The following is a 27,334-nucleotide window of genomic DNA, read 5'->3' on the forward strand; positions in this document are numbered from 1 at the left end:
TTAACGCTCCTGCTCAGATGGCACGCTGAGATTTGACCGGACTCTCCCGGGCTTCAGCGGTGGTTTTGAGGCGAGCAGATCCGTCACCTCCGATCACACCTGGCAGATGTTGTAGTAGACGGTGTGCGCGTGCTTCTCGCCCGGTGAGTCGAACATGCAGTCTTTGTGCGTGTGGATCTCCGTCATTGGCACGTCTACGCTGTGGGAGTTGTTGTGAGGAGTCTGAGTGCCGTAAGACGGTACATTCTGCAGAGGAAACACACAAAGACACAATAAAACACTGTACGGCCGTTAACCATGCTGTAATTTATAATGCTTTGGGGGATGGGCGTCTTTTTTTCCTGTGATTTCTAAGAAGATTACTGGATTTTTATTCAGCAAGAATATCAGAGATGTTATATCCACGGAAAGTTTAAATCACACCGAATCCAAAAATACGTGTATGATGTCTGACAGTTCAGATTTGACTGAGTTGCAAACAGTGTTGGGAAGGTTACTTTGGAAATAAATAGGTTACCAATTACAAGTTACCCTATTAGAAACGTAATAGTAGTTGAACTGTTTCAATTACTTTATCAAAGCGTAGTAACTTAATTACATTTAATTACTTTTGGCCTACTTTTCTAAATTTGTAATGAATATTCTCAACTGTTTTCTGAAGACAGTTTAAAACGGGCGGAGAACCAATCAGAACAGTATCAAACTTTAGTAAGCACTAAGTGTGCTCATGAAAAACATGCAAAGCAACAAAATGAATATTATTCAACATAAAGCCGAGATTTTTACAGATATATTCAGATGTTACCCCCCAATGTGATCATGAACATTTTCATAAGTAACTGTAATTTAATTACACATTTTTACCCAGTAACTGTTGCAGATTACATTTATTTTATAACTGAATTACATGTAACTAGTTACTCACCAATACTGGTCATAACTCCCAGAAGGACTGCTATGGTTGAGTGTTTTAACATCCCCAGTGGGCTGTGTCACAGTTACTGTACTGCAGTCTGCAGCAGCGAAACCGGGCTGCAATCTAATCTTTATGGGCAATTGCTCCCCGTCAAAGTCCGTCCACTGAAGAACTTGTTTTTGCAGCTGACAGGCTGAAGTGTGTGACAGCATTATGGAACGGATCGCTGCAGAGAGAAACCTTTTTTTTAAGAATAAAATCATTTTTGCTTAACCAGAAACAGTCCCTATATCGCTCTCATCAAAGCCACCGGACTCCATTGATAAAAACAGTCATTTCACATTAACAGGAGTTGCTGGTCTACTGCTGCCCTCGTTGCTTAGATTGTTTGCATTATTGTGTGACTTTGGTGTTTTTAAAGGGTTAAAAACACCAAAGTCACATAACTGATGGAGGCAGTGGTAGATCAGAGAGGTAAAATTACTATATTTGTCAAGGGAGTCTGGTGGCTTTTACGAGAGTGATATAGCGACTGTTTCTGGTTAAACAGAAAGGATCTTACTCTTAAATAAGAGCGATCCGTTCCATAAAGCTGTCAGACACTTGTAATAACAAGCTGAGCGTGTCGGGCTGTCAGCTACTGTGATGGTGAGTGATTGTAAGTGATTTTAGAAATAATTCTGTTAAACTAACTAAAGTATTTCTCAGTTGGATATTAATGGACTTTTCTGCCCGGCAACAGGGAGCGCTGCAGAGGGCTTGACAAAGACTCGAGCTGACAGTCAGAGCTTTAATCTCTTGTGTTTGTTGGTCTGACCTCAGCAAAGTCTGCTGTAATCTAATCTAACACTACAGGCATTAAGGAAGTCACAGCTCACAGGTGTAATGGAAAGGTTAATTTAGTTAATTTATTCTAACATTTTACAGTAACTTTCCTCCATGGAAGCCAGTTTCTGATGGGAAATAAATTTAAAGTAATAAATGACAAAAATCAGAACACTAATGGGAAGTGTATATTTATTATATATATATTATTATATTATACTATATAATGAATGCTATATTACTCTTTAACAGCAATATTATGAGACAGACATGTTTTAAAAGCCAACACTGACAAGTCAAAACATTTTTCAGAGTCAAAATTACAGACTGTGTTTTTACTTTTCCTGCTTCACTGAGGGGGAAATCTTTCCGACAGAGGTGGCCGATGATTCCCGCCGCCAGAGCGTCGCCCAGAACGTTGATCATGGTCCGAAACCTGTCGCTGCAGACACGGGGGGGGAGGAGGATACATGTGAAACCAAAATATATATAATATATGGAGTATTTTATACTCACATCCTTATTACCATGTGATGCTACTACACAGCTGGAGTTACACGTTACTTTGCAGATTCAGACATTAAACACAAAACTTGTGATTACTGAATTAATTATTGTTATTTATTTGACCACCCGGCAGAATATAAAACAGACAGTGGTGGGCAGTAATTAAGTACATTTACTAAAGTACTGTACTTCAGCACACATTTGAGGTATTTGTACTTTACTTGAGTATTTACTTTTCATGCCACTTTCTACTTCTGCTCCACCTCAGAGGGAGATCTTGTACTTTTTACTGACAGCTTCAGTTTCTTTGCAAAGTCAGAGTTTATAAAATATGATGTTTAGTTATAAATTAAAACTATTAGAGAATATTTTATACAAGTACAGCTGGTACATTTATCAGATTGACATTTATATTAACCGACAACAACTTTTACATTTACATTTTTCATGTAAAATCATCTGATGGTTCCACAGACGTGAAGATTTGCTGCTTTTCCTTTGAATTTATTTGTAATAATGTTGATCTTTGTGCCGTTGGTCGGACAAAACAAAGCACTGTGAAGGCGTCACTTTGGGCTCAATTCATGGGCTCGAAATTGATTAATGGAGAAAATATTCAGCTGACTGATCCAGACTGAAAATAATCAGCTCAGCTGCACTCTGATATTAAAGAGTTAAAATGAGCTCAACAACTACAGCAGCAACATCCTGCTTTACAATAATGATGAGGAATAATAATAAACTTATATAATAGTACAACAGTCACAGGACATTGAGTACTTTTATTTTTAATACTTTAAGTACATTTTTCTGATTACACTTGCTGCTGTTTTTTTTTTAATAATGTATACTAATAGTACTTTTTACTTTTGATACGTGTATATGTTTAAAAGCAGGTACTTTTGCACATTGACTCAAGTACAAATTTAAGTTAAAGACTTATATGAAGGAAAGGTATCTCTACTTTTACTTTAATAGGCTACTTAAAGTTCATTTTCCTGATTATACTTGCATACTGTTACTTTAGTAAAGTTTTCAATGCAGTACTTTTGCTTGTAACAGTGTATTTTTACAGTGTGGTATTAGCACTTTTACTGAAGTAAAGGATCTGAATACTTCGTCCTCCACTGCACACACACAAAAATATAACTGAGTAAGTTCAATTTTTATTGGAAGCAGTTTATAATTACAGTGTTTAATAAATAGCACAGTTTGCCTGCTGTATTTATAAATTCGGTTTGTCATGTCAGTAACACCTGACACACAGAACTGTACTTTTTACTTTTGATATTTGTATATTTTTAAAAGCAGGTACTTTTGTACTTTGAATATTTAGCAAAGGTATCTGTACTTTTACCCAAGTACAGGATCTGTGTACTGGAAACAGGGAGCTCCATGTTAACGCGCCACAACATTAAAGTGTAAATAATACTAAGACCTTTCTGCATTACGAGCGCTGTAACTTACAGGATCCAGTCGATGGCCACGATGAGTGTGATGTCATCTGGCGGCAGGCCCACGGATGTCAGTACGATCACCATGGTAACCAGACCGGCCTGAGGAATCCCCGCTGCACCGATGCTAGCGGCTGTGGCTGTGATGCTGCCGGACAGACAGAAGAATAATTTAATTTATTTAGAGCTGATGGCAGGCTTGTTGTCTTTGACCCAGGTAAAATAAACCTGACCCCGAAACCAAAGCAGACTGAGATTGAATGTGAAGGTCTGATCCTGAATAATAATAATTTTCTATCTTATACTGGCTCTTCATTTCAGCCTCTGTCTGAAACAAGCTGTAGATGCTCCTGTCTCTTTAAGCCCACGGGATTTCTGTTAAATACTCTTTATCTGAAGCTGCGGTCATGTTTAACATGAACATCTGACATTGTAACATTATAGAAATGCCAGAAAATATGAAAAACCATAATTGGTCCCCTTTAAATTCATTCTTTTGACACTGTTAAAGAAAGTTCTGCCTGAGGGCGCTTCTTCAAATGAGCATGTTAAAATCTTCGATTATTCGATTAGTCGGTTGAAAGAAAATTAATCGACAACTATTTTGATAATCGATTAATCGTTTCAGGCATTTATTAATCGAAAATGTGAAAAATGATCTTGATCTTGTTAAATTGAGGAATTGCTGCTATTCTTTGTCATTTATGATAGTAAAGTCTTTGGGTTTTGGACTGTTGGTTGGACCAAAGAAGCAATTTCTTGACATTTTATAGATTTAACCATTAGTCGATTAATCGTGAAAATTGTTGGCAGATTAGTCGATAATGAAAATTAGTTGCAGCCCTAGTGCTCAGGTAACCTGGCCAGTTGGTTTTGTGCATATTAATAGTGGGGATGAAGAATACTGTAACAGGACATTTTATCAGATGTTCCCAGTTTAGGATGTTTTATGGGTATTTCAGATTTGCAGTTGGTCCAGTATCGAGCGCTGCAGTCGGCTCAGCTTGTTGTTACAAGTCTTTGACAGCATTATGGAAAGGATCCCTACAGAGAGAGACCTTTTGTTAAGGAGGAAGACCCTGTTTGTTTAACCAGAAGCAGTTACCATATCGCTCTTGTCAAAGTCACCAGACTCCATTGATAAAAACAGTCATTTTACTCTGCAGATCACGGGAGTTGCTGGTTCAGCACTGCTTCACTCGGTTTGTTTGTTTCTGTTATTGTGTGACTTTCGTGTTTTTAAAGGGTTAAAAACACAAAAGTCACACCATAACACAAATTAACCGACGGAGGCAGCGGTGAACCAGAGAGGTAAAAGTACTATTTTTGTGAAGGGAGTCTGGTGGCTTTGACGAGAGCGATATAGTAACTGTGCCTGGTTAAAAAAAAAAGATCTTACTGTTTAAAAAATCTCTCTCTCTGCAGGGATCCTTTCTATAATGACACTTAATAATAGTAATAACAGTCTGAGCCTGTCAGCGGCAAAAAACAGGCTCTTTGACAGGGTGCAATCTGACAGACATTTGTTTTGTTACCCTTTGGATAAGATTCTTTCCGTTTGAGAAAAAGTTTGACATTTTGTTTGTCCTGTCGCTCAAAACCTCCCGACTTGTCTTAGAGACAGTCTCAGCATGTCTGTGCTGGTTTACCTGATGGTGACCAACTGGCCGAAGTCCAGCTCGTAGTCATTAACCTGAGCGATAAAGATGGCCGCCACGGCCTCGTACAGCGCTGTGCCGTCCATGTTGATGGTGGCGCCCACAGGGAGGACGAACCGCGCGATCTGCCGGTCGACGTGGCAGTTTTCCAACAAACACTTCATGGTGATGGGCAGAGTGGCAGAGCTGAGGAAGAAGGGCGTCAAATTAAACCTTAGTGACAACCTGAACACACCCACAGACCAGCAGGTTAACCGAGGACGGTCCTGGACTCTGACCTGGAGGAGGTGGCCAGGGCGATCACCATGGCCTGCAGCAGCCCGCGGATGTAGGAGAAGGGGTTCTTCCTGGTTAGGATGAAGTAGAAGAAAGGGAGGAGGATGAGTCCGTGGACGAAGAGCCCGGCGAGCACCGTGATGCCGTACCAGCCCAGCTTCCTCCCCAGCGTGCTCGGGTCCTGCATGTCCAGGATCTTCCCCGCCACCAGGAAGATGATCCCAAACGGAAAGTACCTGAGAGGACGGAACAAAACGACATCCTGATGATTCGCGTGAGGCTCACCGGTCGTGGAGCTAAACATGTGAGGTCTGTCCCGAGGGCGGCGCTGGAGGAAGATCACAGAGTCGATCCTCCGGGGATCAGGAATATCCACCCCAGATATAATAGAAATCCAGCCAGATAGTTTGTCAAGGACCAGGTCAGGGGATGATTTTAGCCTGATAGGGACACTAGAGGACATTGCAGATAAAAGCTAAAGGGTTAAACCTGCCCCTGAAAACAAGGGCTGACCCTGAATAGCTGCAGATTCGATGCTTCGATAGGCGGAGCCTGATTCGACTGTCAAACTCACAGTCGAAGCTTCGCGCTCAACGTCTGATTTCACACAGAACTACCAGTTTTCTCCCAATAAGTTAATATACAGCCTGTTACAATAAACATTTCAACGTTTAATGCTGTAAATAAACTTTAAACTTTCAATAAATGTTTTTAAAGTGCGTGAATAAATCCATAATTGTAACCATAACCCCGGGGCGTCACGTGTAGGCAGCGGAAGAGGAACACTTGCTGAAGAGACGGAGCTCCAGCTTCACTGGGGATAATTTATCACGGTTGATGAACCACACAAAGAAAATGATATCGGTTTTAAACAGCAGGCTACTTGAAATAGACCCACGAGGAACCGCGACGTGCGCTCAGCTGTCGGCAAAAACTCTGCACAAGACCGGTGAATGACAGGCGAGAGGCGCCGCACACACAAAAACACACGCGACTACAGGCAGGACGTGACGGTTCCGATTGGACTATGTAAATCCTTAGTCGGGACAGCCCGACTGAAAACCTCTGGGTACTATCTGAAAACCTCTGGGTACTATCAGAAAACCTCTGGGTACTATCAGAAAACCTCTGGGTACTATCAGAAAACCTCTGGGTACTATCAGAAAACCTCTAGGTACTATCAGAAAACCTCTGGGTACTATCAGAAAACCTCTGGGTACTATCAGAAAACCTCTGGGTACTATCAGAAAACCTCTAGGTACTATCAGAAAACCTCTGGGTACTATCAGAAAACCTCTGGGTACTATCAGAAAACCTCTAGGTACTATCTGAAAACCTCTGGGTACTATCTGAAAACCTCTAGGTACTATCAGAAAACCTCTGGGTACTATCAGAAAACCTCTGGGTACTATCTGAAAACCTCTGGGTACTATCAGAAAACCTCTGGGTACTATCTGAAAACCTCTGGGTACTATCTGAAAACCTCTGGGTACTATCAGAAAACCTCTAGGTACTATCTGAAAACCTCTGGGTACTATCAGAAAACCTCTGGGTACTATCAGAAAACCTCTAGGTACTATCAGAAAACCTCTGGGTACTATCAGAAAACCTCTGGGTACTATCAGAAAACCTCTAGGTACTATCTGAAAACCTCTGGGTACTATCTGAAAACCTCTAGGTACTATCAGAAAACCTCTGGGTACTATCAGAAAACCTCTGGGTACTATCTGAAAACCTCTGGGTACTATCAGAAAACCTCTGGGTACTATCTGAAAACCTCTGGGTACTATCAGAAAACCTCTGGGTACTATCAGAAAACCTCTGGGTACTATCTGAAAACCTCTGGGTACTATCAGAAAACCTCTAGGTACTATCAGAAAACCTCTGGGTACTATCTGAAAACCTCTGGGTACTATCTGAAAACCTCTGGGTACTATCAGAAAACCTCTAGGTACTATCAGAAAACCTCTAGGTACTATCTGAAAACCTCTGGGTACTATCAGAAAACCTCTGGGTACTATCAGAAAACCTCTAGGTACTATCAGAAAACCTCTGGGTACTATCAGAAAACCTCTGGGTACTATCAGAAAACCTCTAGGTACTATCTGAAAACCTCTGGGTACTATCAGAAAACCTCCACAGGACAACATGTCTGCTGTTAAAGAGGCCAGTGTACTGTAGCGTGTACTGTGTGTACTGTAGCATGTACTGTGTGTACTGTAGCATGTACTGTGTGTACTGTAGCGTGTACTGTGTGTACTGTAGCGTGTACTGTGTGTACTGTAGCATGTACTGTAGCATGTACTGTGTGTACTGTGTGTACTGTAGCATGTACTGTGTGTACTGTGTGTACTGTAGCATGTACTGTGTGTACTGTGGAATGTACTGTGTGTACTGTGTGTACTGTAGCATGTACTGTGTGTACTGTGTGTACTGTGTGTACTGTAGCATGTACTGTGTGTACTGTAGCATGTAATGTGTGTACTGTAGCGTGTACTGTAGCGTGTACTGTAGCATGTACTGTGTGTACTGTAGCATGTACTGTGTGTACTGTGTGTACTGTAGCATGTACTGTGTGTACTGTGTGTACTGTGTGTACTGTATCATGTACTGTGTGTACTGTAGCATGTACTGTGTGTACTGTAGCATGTACTGTAGCATGTACTGTGTGTACTGTAGCATGTACTGTGTGTACTGTGTGTACTGTAGCATGTACTGTGTGTACTGTAGCATGTACTGTAGCATGTACTGTGTGTACTGTAGCATGTACTGTGTGTACTGTAGCATGTACTGTGTGTACTGTGTGTACTGTGTGTACTGTAGCATGTACTGTGTGTACTGTCTGTACTGTGTGTACTGTAGCATGTACTGTGTGTACTGTAGCATGTACTGTGTGTACTGTAGCATGTACTGTGTGTACTGTGTGTACTGTGTGTACTGTAGCATGTACTGTGTGTACTGTAGCGTGTACTGTGTGTACTGTGTGTACTGTAGCGTGTACTGTGTGTACTGTGTGTACTGTGTGTACTGTAGCATGTACTGTGTGTACTGTGTGTACTGTAGCGTGTACTGTAGCGTGTACTGTGTGTACTGTGTGTTCTTCTCACCAGACGGCAGCGTTGATGATCTTCATTACGCACTCGTTGATACACTGACAGACGTTGACCAGTGGAGCTCCTCGCTCTCCCATTCTGCCCAGCAACAGGCCTACAACAACACAGCTATTATTATTATTATTATTATTATTATTATTATTATTATAAGAATAATCAGAAAACGCCACTGTGGTTTGTTCAGGGGGAGGAATGGGAGGGATTATGGGTAGAAGAAGTTATACCTGTTCACAAAAGAGTGAACTACAGAAACTGCAGACGTCTGATCTGTTTAACAACCAGCTCAATTTAGAAGACGGCGTTTCTTATAAAAACCTCAGGACGCAATAAGCGTGCGTCGTTCTGCTCACCCATGGTGGCGGAGAAGATGACGATGCCGAGGACGTTCATCTGCTGGCTGCTGCCGGGACTCGTCTTGTACATGATCTCTGGGGGCGGCGTCAGCTCCAGGTACACCGTGCGACCTTCGGGGCCGCTCTCGTGGGGGACCACGTACACGAAGTTTGGCTGGATGGTTCTGGTCGGGACTTTGAGGATGGGAACCAGGTCCGTTTTGTACTGCAGAAACACAGAGTCGGGTTTGTTACAGGAAGTTCTGAGACGATTTGAAAAAGTGCTAAACTTTCTCCGCGTGAATCGTCTCACCTGCTGAAACGTGGCCTCGATTATATTAGAGGGAACCATGTTCCTGTGGAGGCAAAGAGAAGACGCGTGATTCAAAATGACGAGAACACAAAGCTGCGATGTTCAAATATTTGAGCCTGAGTTTAAGATAAAAGCAGAATAATAAATGTTATGATCAACGGCATCAAAACCCTAAAACAGATCAATAAAACAAATGAATCCAGACCAGCAGCTGCCCGATGGAAAAGGACGCACTTCCTCTTCTAACAAGACCAGGACCATGAATAATTTGTTCCACAGTTCTGAGAGGAGACGGCCTCAATAAAACTTCTCAGCTGGACACTTGTGAATAATTTGGTGATTTTTGGGCAAGAGGATAAGATTTGATTGATCCCACATAGGAGAAATTCACTTGTTACGGCAGCTCCAGATACAAGAATACACAACAGATGCAAAAGCACAGAAAGACACAATATACTGTAAGAAAATAAGAGAAACAGTTGTAAATAAAGATCAAATATAAATATATAGATATTACAGCTGCAACGATTATTCGATTAGTCGGTCGAAAGAAAATTAATTGACAACAATTTTGATAATAAAGTAAAAATGTGAAAAATTTGCTGGTTTTATCTTGTTAATTTGAGGAATTGCTGCTATATTTTCTGTCATTTAAAGTCTTGACATTTTATAGACTTACCGATTAGTTGATTAATCATGGAAAAAGTCGGCAGATAGTCGATAATGAAAATAATCGTTGCAGCCCTAATGTATCTATCTATTGATCTATATATATATATATATATATATATATATATATACACACACACACACACACACACACACATATATAGTCGTGTGTTTGTGTGATTTACTGATTCCTTTTACTGATAGAGCTGCAACTACCAGTCGATTAATCAATAATCAATACGTAAAACATTTTAAAATGATTTCAAATGACTTTCCTCTAAACATCGTGGTAAATTAATTATTATTTTGATTTTGGACAAAATGAAACTTAATGACATTTTCTGATGTTATTTTGACAAAGCGATTAATTGATTAATTGAGAATATAATCAGCAGATTCATTGATTATGAGGATTATTGTACTTTTAGTTTAATCTGACACAAGATGTAAAAAAAAAAAAAAGGTTTTGTGTAATTTGGGGATCTTTTGACGGGTTTGGTGTGATATCAAGTCGCTCATGATAATCCCAGTACAATCACTGATGTGAAATAAATATATAACCTAATATATTCATGACATTTTGATGTATTAATGTTGTGACAACAGAAACAGGTACAGGTTGCTGCCACAGTGAAGAAGTAGTCGTGTAAATGACGTGGAAATGTTTAGTTTACTACAGTAAAGTACATTTAATGAAGTACAAAACAATCTGAGCTTTCATGTCACGCTGTAACATTTATTTAGTTACTAACAACTTAACAAATCAAGATTTAACATTAAAAACGTACGATAAACTTTAATTCAAAGCATGGTTATATATTAAACCAGTGGCTCCCGGCCCTTTCAGCGCGTGCACGTGATCCAGCACGTCCGACGTGACGCCGGACGGCAGGAAGGTAAACGCCGGTGAATCAGGAGGGAAAACATTTGAGATCACTCGACCTTCACCAGGAAGGTCAGAGGTCAACGGGATGATGATGCGTTCGACCTGCTCGTGAGCTGGGTCTGCCAACGTGCTGCAGCAGAGATCATTGATGGCACCGCCGCTGACTCAGTTAATCTGTCACTTATCCCTGCAGGATTACTAAAAATACACCGATCAGCCCGGTCTGTAACTGGATTAATGTGTGTTTGTGTGTTTTCTACTACTTGTTGTTGATCTAAGTGTTGTTCGGCCGCTCCGGTCTGTCAGTCACCGAGTTTCTACAAACTGATCTGTTCACAGAGAAACTGCACTTTTATTAGCCGACCTTTTATTAAAACGACTTAAGTATAAGTTGTTTCTTTTAACTACGCGTTTGGGTCCGCAAGATGGCGTCCGTGCTTTGGAGCGTAGGTTGTGCACGTCTGCAGAAATTAACGCTACGCGCAAACTCCTGCTCCAAACACCAGCCAGGTGGTGGCGATATGCAGTGGGTTTGCCAACCGCCGTTAAACACAAAAGAAGAAGAAGGTCAGATTTAAGAAAGATTTATGGCGGGTTGTTTAGAATAAAACTCCTGGAGCTAGTCCGCAATTACTGAGATCGTTATGACGTCTCATTAAAGCCACAACCTGCTCCAGTGTCGCCGTGTTTAGTTTGTTTACAATGTGCAAATTCGAGAGATGATCCGGTCCTAGTGGATTCAGGTTAAATCCTCCAGGTACACGCAAAGTACGCAGGCAAGTATGTGAACAACGTCGTTCGCTTCGCCGACACCTGTCTACGCCTACACATTGTTGAAAAGTAAGTATGTCAGGCGCTTTAGGGTTAGGCCCTTTTCAACTATATTTCTAAAGTTTAAAATCCACCTTTGCTGTTTTCACTTGTTCCCACAATTTAATAGCAAAAAAGAACATTGCAACTTTCATCACTATTTTTTAGAAAAGCTGCTGCAAAATCTGAAAAAAGGCCCTTGAAAGCCTGGAGGGACTGATTAAAGATGATTAAAGTTAAGATTTATTTAACTTTTACTTCTTTTGACAGCGAGGTCGTCCCTCTGAGCATCAATAAATTCATTATTTGTATTTTTAGTGTTTTCTTTATTCACAACTAAACATTACCTTAATTATCAATTTATCTACCAACAATTTTATTAATAAATTCATTGTTTTGTCTGTAAACTGTCAAAATTTATCATTTATTTATTTCTGTAAAGCTGACGTCTTCAAATGTCCTGTTTTTTATTTCCAACAGTCCAAAACTCGGGTCACTGAGAGGCCGACTCCGAGAATGATTGACAGTTTGTGGCTGATAATTCACTTAAATGATCAACAACCTCGCCCCCCCCCCGTGCAGTGAAAGGCTGACACTGAGTTTAACCCACTGAAGGATTTATTATTGCCATGTTTCCTCCCTCATAAACACCTGCTGCTTCCTCCTGCAAACACAAACAAACACAGCGTTCGTCAACATCCAGCCGCTAATTACAGCCAGGAAACTCAGAGGTTTCTAAACTACGCGGAAGCGCCTGAAAGCCACGAGTCCTGAGTTCTTTCCAACGGTATTGATGATAACTCTCTTATTAAAAAAATTAAATACTGATATTGTGTTGTAATAATAAAAAATAAAACACACCAATGCTGTTGACACAATGTACAGATAACCTGCAACCCCTGCTGGAGCAAGAGAACTACACAACGATCATATACGATATTTAATGTTTAATTAGGCTCAAAACTCATGTTAGGTCTAATTTTCGGGACAAACCGGAAAGGGGTCGGGACAACTGCTCGTAATTCGGGACTGTCCCGGATTTTTCGGGACGTCTGGTCATCCTACCACCGTGAAAAGAGTAGCGTTATTTCCTGTTGCTGGAGTTTATAGGTGTCATTCACTCTGGGGACCCTGGGGACATTGTCCCCACCACTTTTTTAAAGCACACTTTGTTTAAAAACATTCTGAAATACAGCTTGCAGTTAACTAACAAATGAAAATGCCTTTAGAAAGGTTTGTTTACACATTAAGAAAACAGGCAATGCGATTAAAATGTAGAAGAAGCAAAAGTGCACTGTCCAAAAAAAGGAACTTAAGCAAAAAAACACCCAAAAAACAAGCGCTGATTATAAAACAACCTAAAAACGATCAGTAACTTTAACAAGCTTTTGACACAGTTTCTTTTTTTTCCCGTTCTCTCCCTGTGAACATGACAAAGGAGGAGGGACGACTAAATCGTGCCTGCATGTGTGCTGCTTCAGCAGGGACGATTAGCTCGGCACTGAGGATATCTTTAAAACACTGTCTAAGCATCTTTTAGTCTCGTTCTGGTGAACCTAATATCGCGTATCGTGAAGTGTCTCTTCACACCCCTGATCTGAGCCCCTGTGTCCCCACCGCTTTTCAACACAAAGTGACGCCCTTGCTGGAGTTCAGTGGTTGAGATTGTAGAGAAGGTGCAAACTACAGGTCTTAATAAGATGGGAGCTCCTCTGAAAACTTTAGAAAATTTTAGACGGTCTCTAAAATATTTTGACCTGCATTTCTATTTTTCTGCATCTTTATCACCATGGATGGACCACGATTTCCATTCCTGATCAGCGAGGCTGCTGTCAGTGCATCCTGACCGAACCTGTGCCGGAGATTTAAATAATCAATAAAGTTATGATGCTGTACCTCAGGTGTAAATGTGCACAGTGGAACACCTTCCCACCTGAATAATGCGCTCATTAAACTGCAGTGAAAGGTAGTCAGGTCAAAAGTAGTGAAAAGCATTGTAATTCAGAGACAGTAATATAATTAATTACTCTAAAATGACAGTAACTAATAATCTATGATGTATTACATTTTGGAAGCAACACTGAGCATGACGCACAGCAAGCAAAACCTCCAACCAATAACATCGTCTCCAATTTAAACTTTAACCTCAACACCGCCTGCTGCCTTCAACCTTTACCAGAAGTGCGCTCGCTGCTGAGCTGTGCACCGTCACGCACATCGCAGTCATCAATATCCAGCCTGTATCCTTACTTACATTCCCCCCAAAACAAACTCACAGGTTTCATTTGAAGGCAGCATCTTTTCAAAATGACAGAGGAAGATATTCAGCGTCTGATGCGCTGAGGCGGGCTGTCCTGGTTCCAGAGAGTCCCCCATCTGATACTTTATGGCCTCTGAACATCCACCTTTAAGCTGACCTCTCTCACCTGATGAGGTCGAGCAGGGCGTCGGCCGAGGTCATGACGGGCCCCGCTCCCAGCCGGTGACTCTCCATCTCCGTCCCCACGCCGGGTTTGATGATGAGGACGAGCACGATGCCGACGACCACGGCGATGAAGGTGGTCCACAGGTAGTAGGTGACGGTCAGGACGCCGATACGACAGCACGCCTTCGACTCCATCGACGACAGACCCGACATCAAACTGCACACAGGACAAACGGACAGGATGCGTTTAGCCTAGCTTAGCATAAGGACAGGAAGCGAGTGGAGACAGCTAGCGTAACATGTTTGTTAGGTTTCAAGTTCAGTTTGATGAAAATCACCTCGGCGAGACTCAAAACAGAAAGAAAGACAGCATTTTTTTTCTTTACTGTCTAATGCTAATTAGCAAATGCTAGCATGCTAACTAAGATGGTGAACATCATAAACATTATACCTGCTAAAAAGGATGTTAGCATTTAGCTCAAAGCACCACAGTACAGCTGCTAGCATGACTGAAGACTTATTATTATTTGGGAATAAGCAGCGTTCCGACAGTTTGGCATCTTCCTGACCTTGAAACTCTTCAGCTCTGGTGGGAGGTTCATTCAGATGAAGCAGCTTGTTGGTATTTTGGTGGAAAATGTGTTTTTGAGCTGACGTCTGTTTCTGGTGCAGCGTCCTTCTGCTGCCACTTTAGTAGTTTTACTGACAAAAGCTAAACTAAAAACTTGCAGCAAATGTGTAGAAATCACAGAATAATCTTAAAATGTAAATTTTAAAATAATTTTAATTAAACACTCTCCAATGTTATCGTGACAAAAAAAATTTAAACCATTCGATATCGGTAATTATCACGATAAAGGTACAATCTTTATTTCTTTCAAGTTTAGAGGCTGATTTTTGCTCCTGAGTGAAAACTTGAAGAAACCAGATAGTTAATTGTGGTTGAACGTGACAAACACTTGCTTCTAAAAAGTGGATCACTTCACAAATCTGAGGTAGAACATTCAAATTATAACAAAAAGTAAATATTTTTTCAGCCCCTTTTCCTCAACATAATAAATATCTTAATAGAAAATGAAGTGCTAATTTGTTTGTGATTTAAATTAAATAAATCAAACATTTATTGACTTATATTGTTATTGAGAAATATTATATTGTGATAATTATCATTATTGGTTTCTTGCCCAGCCCTACTCTCCAACCAATAGATGTGATTAAAGCGACACTATGTAGTAATTTTATCATGTAATTTGGAGAATGACGTCTTTTATCATGTCTGGCACTACGTAGGATTGAATTTCAGGGCAGGATCGCGAGAACAGCGTTGCTGCTTTATAACCTCACAACACTTAACGACACTCTTCAGCGAGCTATAAGAGGAAGCAACAAGGATAAAATGTACAGTGTGAGTTCTCTGGAAGAAGCTAGCTGTGTGTTCTCAGTATGGATATCAGAGGCTGCAAAGAGACTGAAGAAGATGTCGGAGGAAGACAGAGACCGGAGAAGAGTAAATCTGGGACTGGGGCTGAGCAGCCTCTACGGACGTAACGTTAACTAACGTCAGAGGCCAAGAGACCGAAGAGGACGCTGACGGAGGAAGCGAGGAAGAGAAAAAGAGAGAGACTGAGCGAGAGCTAGTGTTGTAGTACTGGAGACCGGTCTCGAGACCACTTTTTAAAGGTCTTGGTCTCGTCTCGGACTCGACCGCACTTGTACTCGGTCTTGTCTCGGTCTCTGGCATTGAGAACTCAGGATTTTATTTCAAGTCCATAACTTTGGTAATATCAATAAATTGCTTTTGCATTATCTGTATTTATTAACATTCTAACTTTGAGTGGATGTAGATAACCCTAAATAAAAATGCGTTGTTACCGGTGATGGTAAACATGGAAAAGGAGCGTTGCTTACGTTGATTTCAGCTCTTAGTGTTTGTATATTTGCGAGTTTTAATGGGAATGTGGATCTTTCAGATCAATCTGAGAAGCACCTCTGATTTTTTTGTGTGCCATGTAATGTGGGGAACTGGTCTTGGTCTCAGCCCCTAAAATCTCGGTCTTGATAAACTCTGGTCTCGGTCTTGACTTGGTCTCGGTTTGGGCGGTCTGGACTACAACACTAGCGAGAGCTCAGTGAAATAAAAGTCTGCAGGACAGACGGCGAGCTTGACGTCTCTCTGTTGGACTGCTCAGTAGTGTTGCTCTGTCTTGTGTTGTCGCACTCGTATTGTGTTTGGCTGTTAGCAAAGGCGGCGACTTGCTAGTTTTTCATCATAACTAATGTAATCATAACAATGCGCATGCACAGAAGTCCTTATCTGTTATTTTATTCATTTATTTATTTTAACCCTGTCCTGCCCTGTAGACAGATTTTACTTTAACATTATATTAATATACTCCTTTGTCTGTTTTATTATTTATTTAAATATGTATGGATTTGTCACCGGGCCGGACAGGGGGGAGAAGGCATGGGGATGGAGGGAGCAAACAAACACCACAGAGAGAGGAGAACACCTGCAAGAGAAGGTGGTGGGGGGGGGGGGGGGGACAACAGGTAACAGAACAGGAAAATAACTCCTGCTGTCCTTATTTATAACAGCGGGGAAGTTCACTCTGAAACGGTCCCAAATCGCTCAAAGCACCACATCTCACATGAAATCAGGTCGGCTGAGTCAGTGAACTCTTTTAAGTCCCTTCTTAAAACATACTTTTATAGGAGAGCTTTTCCCAATCTTATTTGACTTTATTTTATCCCTTTTATTTTATTGTATTTTACTAATTCTATATAAATTTTTCATGCTCTTATCTTGTTTTTTTGTATTATTCTTTACACTTGTTAAAGCACTTTGTAACTTGTTTTTGAAAAGTGCTCTACAAATAAGGATTATTATTATTATTATGTCGCTTTAAAGATGGAACGTCTGTAATCATCTTTGATTTATAAATAAATCAGTGATTCTTCCATGACTGAAATAAAGTTTCTCCTTCAGTTATTTTAATCTCCGCAGACACCGGAAGGCAGCAGCAGCAGCAGCAGAGCTGAGTGACGTTGCACAGACACACTGTTCACTGTGTTCATTAAATCACCTGAACACAACACACATTAGACTGTGGAACATATCAGGAATATAAACAAAACAGACCAAAGTGAAACACAGACGAGTCCAAGATTCTGTCCTGAGGATTCAGCACAACCACTGACTTTTCTCTGGAGCTAAACACTCCCCATAAAGTCTGTTAGAGGGCTGTGAGGAGCAGAAACGTCTGGAGACCACTGCAGTAGAGGAACCTTAAATGTCAGAAAGGGTCCAACACGTAAAAGCAGTCGAGTAAACACTGACTGTGATGGATTATCTCCCCTCAGCAGGGTGATTTTCAGCGTCACATCGACCCACCTGGACGTGATGAGGGGAAGAATGAGCATCTTCAGCATCCTCATTAGCAGCTCTCCGGGAAAAGAGAAGTAGATCTTTGCCTGCGGAGATAAACGAGAGATGCGTTTTAGAAAATACACGTCACTTCAAAATAAAAGCGTGACGTTGTCATCGTTTAGTTGGCAGGAGATAAAGCAGCGTCCAGTAGAGCTGCAACAAACGATTATTGTCACAGTTAATTAATCTGTCGATTATTTGATTAGTCGTTAATTAGTCTAAAAGTGTCCGAAAGATGTCAAAAATGTTGATCAGTGTTTCCCAAAGCAAAAGATAACGTTCTTAAATGTCTTGTTTTGTCCACAACCCAAATAGCTTCAGTTTACTCGTCACAGAGGAGGAATGAAACCAGAAAATATTCACATTTAAACGCTGGAATTAGATAATTTTCTTCCTTGTTTGACTGGGGCCAGTCAAACAAGGTGTGCCACAAGGCTCAGTGCTTGGACCCCTCCTTTTCACCATTAACATGCTCCCCCTCGGCCAGATAATACGTCACCATGGTCTCAGTTTACACTGTTATGCTGATGACACACAGCTGTATATCAGCACCAAACCATCCACTCAGCTTCCCTCAAATAAAAACCTGGATGTCATCCAATCTACTCAAGCTAAACAGCAGCAAAACGGAGCTAATGGTAGTGGCTCCCAAGCCGCTCCTCTTGAGGATAATAATAATAATAACAACAACAATAATAATCTTTATTTGCAGAGCACTTTTCAAAAACAAGTTACAAAGTGCTTTAACAAGTGTAAAGACAATAATACCCAAAAGACAATAATACAAAATCAATACAAGATAAAAGCAAGAAAACATTGAAAAGACTAAAATACACATTTAAGATAAATATAAAATTAGTAAAATAGAATAAAATAAAAGGGATAAAATAAAGTCAAATAAGATCGGGAAAGGCTCTCCTATAAAAGTATGTTTTAAGAAGGGACTTAAAAGAGTTCACTGACACAGCCGACCTGATTTCCTCGGGCAGGCTGTTCCAGAGCCTCGGGGCCCTGACAGCAAACGCTCTGTCCCCTTTAGTTTTCAGTCGAGACTCTGGAACAGACAGCAGACTTCTGCCCGAGGATCTCAAGGTACGTGCTGGTGCGTATGGGACTAAAAGGTCAGAAATATAACAAGGCGAGAGGCCATGAAGAGCTTTAAAAGTGATCAATAGAATTTTAAATTCAATTCTAAAACATACTGGGAGCCAGTGTAATGAAGCTAAAATAGGAGTAATGTGGTCATATTTCTTTGTTCTGGTTAAAAGCCTGGCAGCTGAGTTCTGGACAGTCTGGAGTCGATCAGTAGATTTTTGGGTTAAACAGGTGAAAAGGCTGTTGCAATAATCCAGGCGTGATGAGATGAAGGCGTGTAAAATGGTCTCGGTGTCCTTAAAAGTTAACATAGATCGAATTTTTTGCTCTATTTCTAAGTTGATAAAAACATGATTGAACAAGTTTTGTGGTGTGCTGCTCGAAATTTAAATTACTATCAAACCAACACCAAGGTTCTTTGCCACAGGCTTAATGTGATTTACTAGGGAACCAGCAGATGGCAGTATTTGTTTTGCCATCTGCTGAGACCCGATGACCAGGATTTCTGTTTTGTCTGAGTTCAGCTGGAGGAAATTATTTGACATCCATTTTTTAACTTCACAAAGGCAGTTGTTAAGTGAACTCAGCATTCCAGGGTCTGTGGATCTGACGGGCAAGTATATTTGTGTGTCATCAGCATAAATATGAAAAGAAATTCCATCTTTATGGATAATATGTCCAAGGGGAAGCAGATACAAGGAAAAAAATGAGTCCTAAGACCGACCCCTGAGGCACACCATATTTAACTGGACAGAACGAGGAGACATAGTTGTTTACAGACACACAAAACTTCCTATTTGACAGGTAGGATGAAAACCATTCTAGGGCAGTACCAGAGATCCCCACCCAGTGCCTCAGTCTGTCTAACATGATGTTGTGATCAATGGTGTCAAAAGCAGCGCTAAGGTCCAGGAGTACAAGGACTGAGCACATGCCTTCATCAGCAGACATTAAAAGGTCATTGGTGACTTTAAGCAGGGCAGTCTCAGTGCTGTGGTACTTCCTGAAACCAGAAACTGAAACTTTTCAAATATTTTTGTTATTTTCCAGCACAGTGAGCAGCTGTTTGGACACAATTCTTTCTAGAATCTTTGCAATAAAAGGCAGTTTTGAAATTGGTCTAAAATTATGTGGGAGGGAGGGATCTAAACCAGGTTTCTTTAAAAGTGGGTTCACGCAAGCCGTTTTAAAATAATCAGGGACACAACCAGTAGATAGGGAGCTGTTGAAAACAGAGATCAAATGGGGCCCAACAGAATCCATTACTTTCAGTAAAACTCTGTAGGTATTACATCAAGTGGGCTGGAGGACACTCTCATTTGTGATACTGTTTTTAAAAGCTCAGACAAGTCGATGGGATAAAACTGGTTAAAACTCTCTTGTTGCTGGTGAGGAACCTCTGAGTAAGAGGCCACAGGGTAATAGAGGCTCTGATTGACACCACCTTATTGGTAAAATAAGATAAAAACAATTCACAGTCATCATTACTTCCAGCTGAGGCACAAGGAGGGGTTGGGTTTACCAGCTGATCCACAGTCTTAGAACAGAAAACCTGGGATTGTGTTTATGTGTAGTAATGAGTTCAGAAAAATAGTGTGGTGATCTACTCCTCAAAGTGGATGGTTGCTCCATCTCTCCATCCCAAGAAGTCCACGACCTTGGTGTCATCTTGGACTCCACCCTTTCCTTCCAGTCACATGTCAAACTTATTACCAAATCTGCGTTCTACCACCTCAAAAACATCTCCAGACTTCGACCATCACTCTCAGACTCTGTGGAAGAGTATCTCATCCACGCCTTCGTCACCTCCCGCCTGGACTACTGTAATGGTGTCCTGTATAGGGTTCCCAGCAAGGTCCTGGACAGGTTACAATACGTCCAGAACTCGGCTGCCAGGGTTCTCACACACACAAGGTCGTGGCAGCACATCACCCCAATCCTCACTCAGCTTCACTGGCTCTCGGTCAAATTCCGCTTCACCTACAAAACCCTACTCCTCACCTATAAATCTCTCCATGCCACTGCCCCCCAGTACCTACTGGACCTTCTCCACCCCTACCCCCCCTCACAGGAACCTGCGGTCCTCCGACAAGGGCCTGCTCTCTGTCCCCCGCACCAGACTGCGGACTTTTGGGGACAGAGCCTTCAGCATCGCAGCCTCCACCCTCTGGAACTCCATCCACACAGAGATCCGAAATGCTCCCTCTCTGGACACCTTCAAAAAACTCCTAAAACCACCTCTTCACAAAGGCATTCAACCCTGAATGACTTTTTGTTGCTCGGTCTGCAATTATGTGTTGAGCATCTTTAGGTCTTGTGAAAGGCGCTATATAAATATAAGTTATTATTAAAAAATGACTCAAACCAATTATTAATCGATTATCAAAATATTTGCTCGTTAATTTAATAGTTGACAGCGAATCGATTATCCAATTAATTGTTACAGCTCTAGCTTCCAGTAGAGTGAGTAAAGTTCATCTTTGTTAAACTTGTCCGATCACTGCGGCAGCTGTGGTGCGTTGCTAGATGTCTATGGAGCCTTCTCCCTAGTGCTCATGGGAACTGTAGTGTTTTAGGTCATTCAAAACGGCACATTAAAAGGGATCTGTCGGGAACACAGAAACTGAAGTTACAGGCTGCTGAGGAAGTGAGCAGCTCCAAAGAGACAAGTGAATATGCCATCCTCTTCATTTAAAACATATATGTCGTTGTAAGTTTTGCAGTACTTGTTTTCTTCTGCTCCATAAAACACCAGGAAGCTCGAGGCTGGCCACCGAGACGTCTGCAGAAACAACGAAGAGAGACGAGACACGGGTGAAACACATCAGGGCCGGTGCAAACAAGCAACCCAGAGACACAAGGGTTGCGGTCAAAAAGTCTTTTTTGCTCAGGAAGATTCCTAACTGAGTGAAGTATTTCAGTGTCAGCCATGATGAGAGCTGGTCGAATTCTCTAAAAGCTGAGGAAAGGTGCCTCAGTGCTTCCTTTCTTATCTCCTTTAGCGTTTTTACACCAGGGCTGCGGTCGAAAAGTAAAAAAAAAAAAAAATCTCCTTTCCTAACCACCTTTCCTTGACCTTAACGGAAAACGTCATGAGGTCAAGGAAAGGAGATAATGCCGTCCCACAATTCCTTGCGGCAGCAACATTTAAAGCGACTCACGTTCTCAAACGATAAAATCCATCGACAACATGTAACAAAATCCTGCAATACAGACGCACATCATGACACCCGAATAAGACCCACAATTTCCTGCTTTCTTTTGGCTTTGCTGTAATCTGATGCTGCTCCAACAACATTATTCGACAGTAAGTGTATTTGAATTTTATACAATAAAAAAAAAGAAAAGAAATTAGAGACCATGACGGATAAAAGACAGACCAGAGCGTAATCGCAGCCTTTGCGATTAGAAAATCAAAGTAGTCTATGTCTTGAACTGTCAACAATAACTGAGACCCAATGCGAGCTGCATTGCTGGTCTTGTAAAATGATCAAAGTGAGGATCGTGTTGCAGCGTGTAGGCTCACGTCAAATGCTCAGTTTGCATTAGTTATTTTTGGCCAATGTATTGCAGCCTTCAGCAATATCATTGATTTACTTCTGTCACAGATTCTTCCTTAATAAAGGCCTCAATGAAGCTGGATGACCTCTACAGTAAATGTAATGTCTCATTTCAGTGTTTCCCACACACTGATTTGATTTTTGATTTTTCTGCAGCCAAGGACAGGAAGCAAAACCAGACAAAGACACCAGGGACAGAGCAACTTCAAAATAAAAGGGAAACACGTGACAGAGCTGTTAGTATTCATGGAGAAACAATCAGCTGCATTTCTGTTGGCTGTCAAGCTTGAACTTTTGTGTGCGGTGGCCTGAGAAACACGCCACCGGTGTGCCATTTTAACATGTTATAAAGAGTTCAAACACTCAGCTGGTGGTTGCTTGTCCAGCAGTGCGAGCCTGCGAGCCTCTGCTCAGGGTGCTATTTCTAAACACTGGCCTTCTTCAGACTTCCACTGTAAGTGAAATCTATTAACCTTTTTCCCCTGAAAATGTTGGGTTTATTACTTTATACTTCCTACTGCACCACATGCCAGAGGGAAATCTAGTACTTTTTACTTCACTCCATTTATCTGAAAACTAATGTTTCTTTCTGCTGAATCAAATTATTCTTTACAAAATATATTATTCTGCATGAGTACTTTTACTTTTGGTATTGGTGTAATACTTTTACTTGAGTACATTTTAATTGCAGGATTTTTACTTGTAACAGTTCACTCATTATTATATTAATATTTATTCATGCTACTTCTGTCACGTACTGGAGAATACTGCACTTATTTCTACACTCCAATTTGTATTTCTCTATTTCTTTTATCCTGTTTTTTATTTTTAGCAATGTGAGCAACTGTAACGCGACAATTTTCCCCTCAGGGATCAATAAAGTATTTCTGGTTCTGTATTTCTACACTGCTGTTTTACTACTCCTGCTGAAGTAAAAGGTCTGAATACTTCTTCCACCACTGAAATACAATAAGATAAATGAAGAAACTAAAGAAACCTCAGATCTGGTGACTTGGTTTACTTTCTGCTTCCTCACCAACGCCAGAGACGTTATATAGATACAGGCCTGTAACGCCAAAGATGGCGTTGTCCCACCTCTCCCATTAGAAAGCCAATAGTCTTCTTTTTAACAGCCGAGGAGGGAAAGATTCTTTCAGCCAATCGTGCGGCTCTACTGCGCATGCCTCACTAGAAGCGTAGAACTATAACCGGTGGGGAGAAACGCTTTTTAAACCTTATTCTGGGGCAAAGCTGTCCAACTTTTTAATTTTGATTTTAATGCTGATTCTATTCATGTGTTTTTTATGTCCCAGTGACCAGTGAACGTGCAGCTCTGGCTCTCTCGCCATTCATTCAGATATTATTGGTCCAAATAGCTGCCCGGAGGCGTTGCCAAGATGGCGGCCAAGTGGCAGGACCTGCCTATAAGTACTTTGCCAACGCTGCCGGTCTGACTTCACATTTGACATCACATGTTGTCTAAGTGGCTCAATGACCTCCATGTTTCTGTGCAGACTATCTCCAGCCGCTGTTCGATACAGTCTGTCTGAGACGGATCAATTCTTCCTGGAAAGTCAGTTCGCACAGAAACAGAACTATTTTTAACTAACAGCTGAACTGACTTACGGATATTACAGACAAACGTAACTGAAGAAGCTCAGAGAATCTGCTGTGCTGAAGGACTTTTACTTCTATTATTACTACTTTTACTAAAGTAAGGATCCGAGTACTTTTCTGAAACTGAAGGACTGATCGTGTAAATAGTTGCAGCTTCATTAACTGATGGATCATTAGAAGTGTATTACAGTTTGTTGTTTAATTATTTATGTGCATTTTATCACCCAGCATTAAATCTAAACAGCTTCAGTGGTTTATTTTGAAAGAGGTCATATTCTGCTCATTTCCAGGTTCAGCATTTGCACACTGCTGCAGCGCCTCGTTTCACTGAACGCTCCGTTGTTGCTTTTTAACTTTGCAAACCTATTACATGCACAAAAAAAGATATTTAACACAATAAAGGAAAGCAGAATATGACCTCTTTAATGTCGGCCTGCGTTAAATGAAGTCATATTTAAACGTGCGGAGGCTTAAAATACCTGATGCGTCCGTTTCAGGTGTCTAAAAGAGTAAATTATTATTGCCAGAATAAATACAGAGGACATGAGCTCAGCGTCTTGATTTACTGCCGCGTTTTATTACTGAACTTGTTTCACTTTCAGCTCCTCAGCAGAGAAGACAAGAAGGAGAAACTCTCTGAGAGGCTGGCAGCCAGTAACTGAAAGGAGGGATTAATGACGTTGGATTGGCTGCAGTCTCCCTCTGCGGCTGTTTAGGCTGACACTGTTTCATACAAGCAGCGTGAAAGTGTCAACACGGAGGAAGGCATGAGGGGAAATTTAAAGCTCCCTGTGCGACTTTTTGAGCTTTGACGCATGCATTTTTATTCTGTGCATTTCATTGTTTTTGTCCTTGTTTGCGGGACAGCAGTTTAATTCTTCCACGCAGGAAGCACACAGTGACATTTCTTTTTACATAAGAAGAAGAGCTTGAAGCGGTTGGCAGGAATGTGTATCCCACGTGGCCGGCCTGCTCGCTCGCTCGCATGAACGTGCGTCCTCTTGCACAATACAAACCAAACTCGTCACTCACCCGTTAAAACATTGCTACTAGTCAAAAACAGGGAACCCTTAAAGGAAGTGTCACCCTGGGAGCAGGCTTGAAGTCCTGACCGGAATTTAAAGGAAATTAAAGCTACAAGAAGCGTTGGACGGGCCCTCGCGCCCTGAAGCACATTGGGGTATGTCAGTGAGATGCACCTCCACCTATGTGGCACTAGACAGCACCTGCTAAATTTATGTTTGTATCAGTACTTGAATTGAAAAATAACATGTAAATCAAATGATTTTTATGCCATTACATTTTGTGATTTTGCCATGTACATGTGTTCAGGGCGGGACTCTTATAAAACATAAAGTTTGGTGCAGATCTGAGCATGTACAACAACTTCCTGTTTCAAGGCGAATGATCGATTTTCAACGCCACGCCACGGACACGCTCATGGACAAAAACTCACAGATAGCACAACATTTCATCGTCAATGCCTTTAGATTGCACAGCAAAAATTTGAAATCGATCGGATTAATTCTGTAAGAGGAGTTTGTTAAAGTACGCACCCTGTAAAACACAAAATGACCATTTAATTCAGGTTGCTTTTTAGGGGGCGCTAGTGAGCCATTTTGCCATTTGTCATTTAATTTAATTTGGGACAATAACAATTTCTTGCTCATGTTCGAGCCCTAAACATCAACATGGGAGCTTAACGGGACATATTAATCTGTTAGATATTTTTTCGCCCACCTGGGGCAGCAGAACAGGTTGTAAACACGTCATCCGACATGTTATCGCCTTATAAAGTAGTTGTGGCTAACATGTAAACAAACAGCTGCAACATGATCATCTGAGTCTGAAACCTGGACAGAAAATAACGTAACGTCTATTGGAATCAATTCAGTTTTATTTTTTAACGCCAATTCAGAACAACACTGCACTTTTCTTATAGAGAATACTGTCTGTTATATTATTTACAGAGACCCAACAGTTCCCACCAGTGCTAATGCTAACTAGCCTCTGCTTTACCAAGTTTAATCTTTACCTTTGTGAGTGAGACACAAACTGAACATCACGGTGGGTCGAACAAAGTGTTGAGTATTCATGTGATAAAGTCACTTTGTCTAAAATGTGTCCAAAAAACGTATCAACACGAGTCTGAGCAGCTAAAAGAAATAAAGTACAGGATCAGTAAAACCTTCCCTCAGGTGAGTCATACCTGTGTGGACAGGTGAGTTCCTCTCAGCATGAAGCCCAGCATGCAGCCCGTGGCCACGGCGATGACCGACAGCGTCAGCAGCCCGTTCCTCTTAAAGAAATCCCTCACGTTCTTACTCAGGTCCTCCTTCACCGTCGCCTTGACAAAATTCTTCATTTGGTCCTCCACCGTCCTCCCCGCGTCCCCGGGAACATGCGAACTGTTCTCGGAGAGGGTCTCCTCCTCGCCGCTCGGTAACAGAAGCTCCTCCATCGCCCTCCAGATCTTCTTCTGGTCTTCCTCTCTGTGCATTTGCGGCTGGCAGGGTGACAAGCCTGAGAGAAGGAGAGCTAACCTTTTCCACTGAGGGATTAAATCATCACGGTGTGATCAGGGCCAACGGCAGCCCTGCAGGCCGGCTGCAGGCAGGCAGGCAGACTTACAGGCACTAAGAGGCTTAAAGAGGTGGGACAACGTCTCACACGCCTTTGTTGTGGCATCTGGCCCTGCTGCTGGACCCGGTCCCGTTGTTGTTTCCGCTTTACTGCGTTTGGATGAACGGTCAGGGTCAAAAGGACAACAGAGCGGTCGGAGGATCTGCAGGTTTACACGGAGCACCTTTAACCTTTGTGTGTAGTTTGAGAAATGATGTTTGAAAGGTGTTTATTGGTTGTTGTTGTGTTGTTCTCCAGCTTTTGTAGAAACACATGAGAATTTAAGTTTGTGAATGTGCAGAACATTTCTGAGAATGTCTTTAAAACCTGTCAACCTGGATAAGACGCAAGCTTTTGGTGTGAGAGACCCGGGTTAGATCCACTGAGACACCAAGGTGTCCCTGAGCAAGACACTTAACCCCTCGTTGCTCCAGACGCGCGACCTCTGACATGTAGAGCAACTGAGAATAAAAGCTTCAGCTAAATGAATACATGTAAATGTAATGTACTCAGATCTGAAGTTAAAGTACTAATACCACAGTGTAGAAATACTCAAGTTACAAGAAAGCATCAAAGTGATGCAAAAAGATGTTTTGTTCAGACTCAGATCAGAAAATCCTTCTTAAGGAAGTAAAGTTAGATCTTGATCAGCCGACCTGCACGGAGATCTTATTGATCACATTACAGCCGACCTAAACGCAGCCATTCCCAGATCCCGATGACGGTAGGATTTGTCAGAGTCGTCTTTAAAGTGTGTCAAAACACAATCAAACTCTGGTGCATCAGCACTAATCCACTCAGTGCTGTTCGAGGCTGGCGTCACGCCGGG

General features: G+C 41.5%; 1 protein-coding gene across 1 annotated transcript; it reads right to left on the reverse strand.

The window, feature by feature from the left end:
* Positions 1-93: 93 nt before the first annotated feature.
* Positions 94-26,708, reverse strand: LOC119889331 (excitatory amino acid transporter 5-like). The gene is made up of 11 exons (XM_038700260.1): positions 26,093-26,708; positions 17,576-17,655; positions 14,186-14,401; positions 9,395-9,437; positions 9,100-9,307; positions 8,744-8,843; positions 5,639-5,872; positions 5,352-5,546; positions 3,716-3,850; positions 2,081-2,183; positions 94-246 (listed from the first exon to the last, which is right to left on the reverse strand). Exons 1-11 carry the CDS (start codon positions 26,381-26,383, stop codon positions 94-96), a joined length of 1,758 nt encoding a protein of 585 aa, XP_038556188.1. The 5' UTR covers positions 26,384-26,708.
* Positions 26,709-27,334: the final 626 nt, after the last annotated feature.

Source organism: Micropterus salmoides, unplaced genomic scaffold (assembly GCF_014851395.1).
Source record: "Micropterus salmoides isolate LMB-PRFRI ecotype aquatic unplaced genomic scaffold, ASM1485139v1 Ms_hic_scaffold_5, whole genome shotgun sequence".
In the NCBI taxonomy this organism is placed as follows: domain Eukaryota; kingdom Metazoa; phylum Chordata; class Actinopteri; order Centrarchiformes; family Centrarchidae; genus Micropterus; species Micropterus salmoides.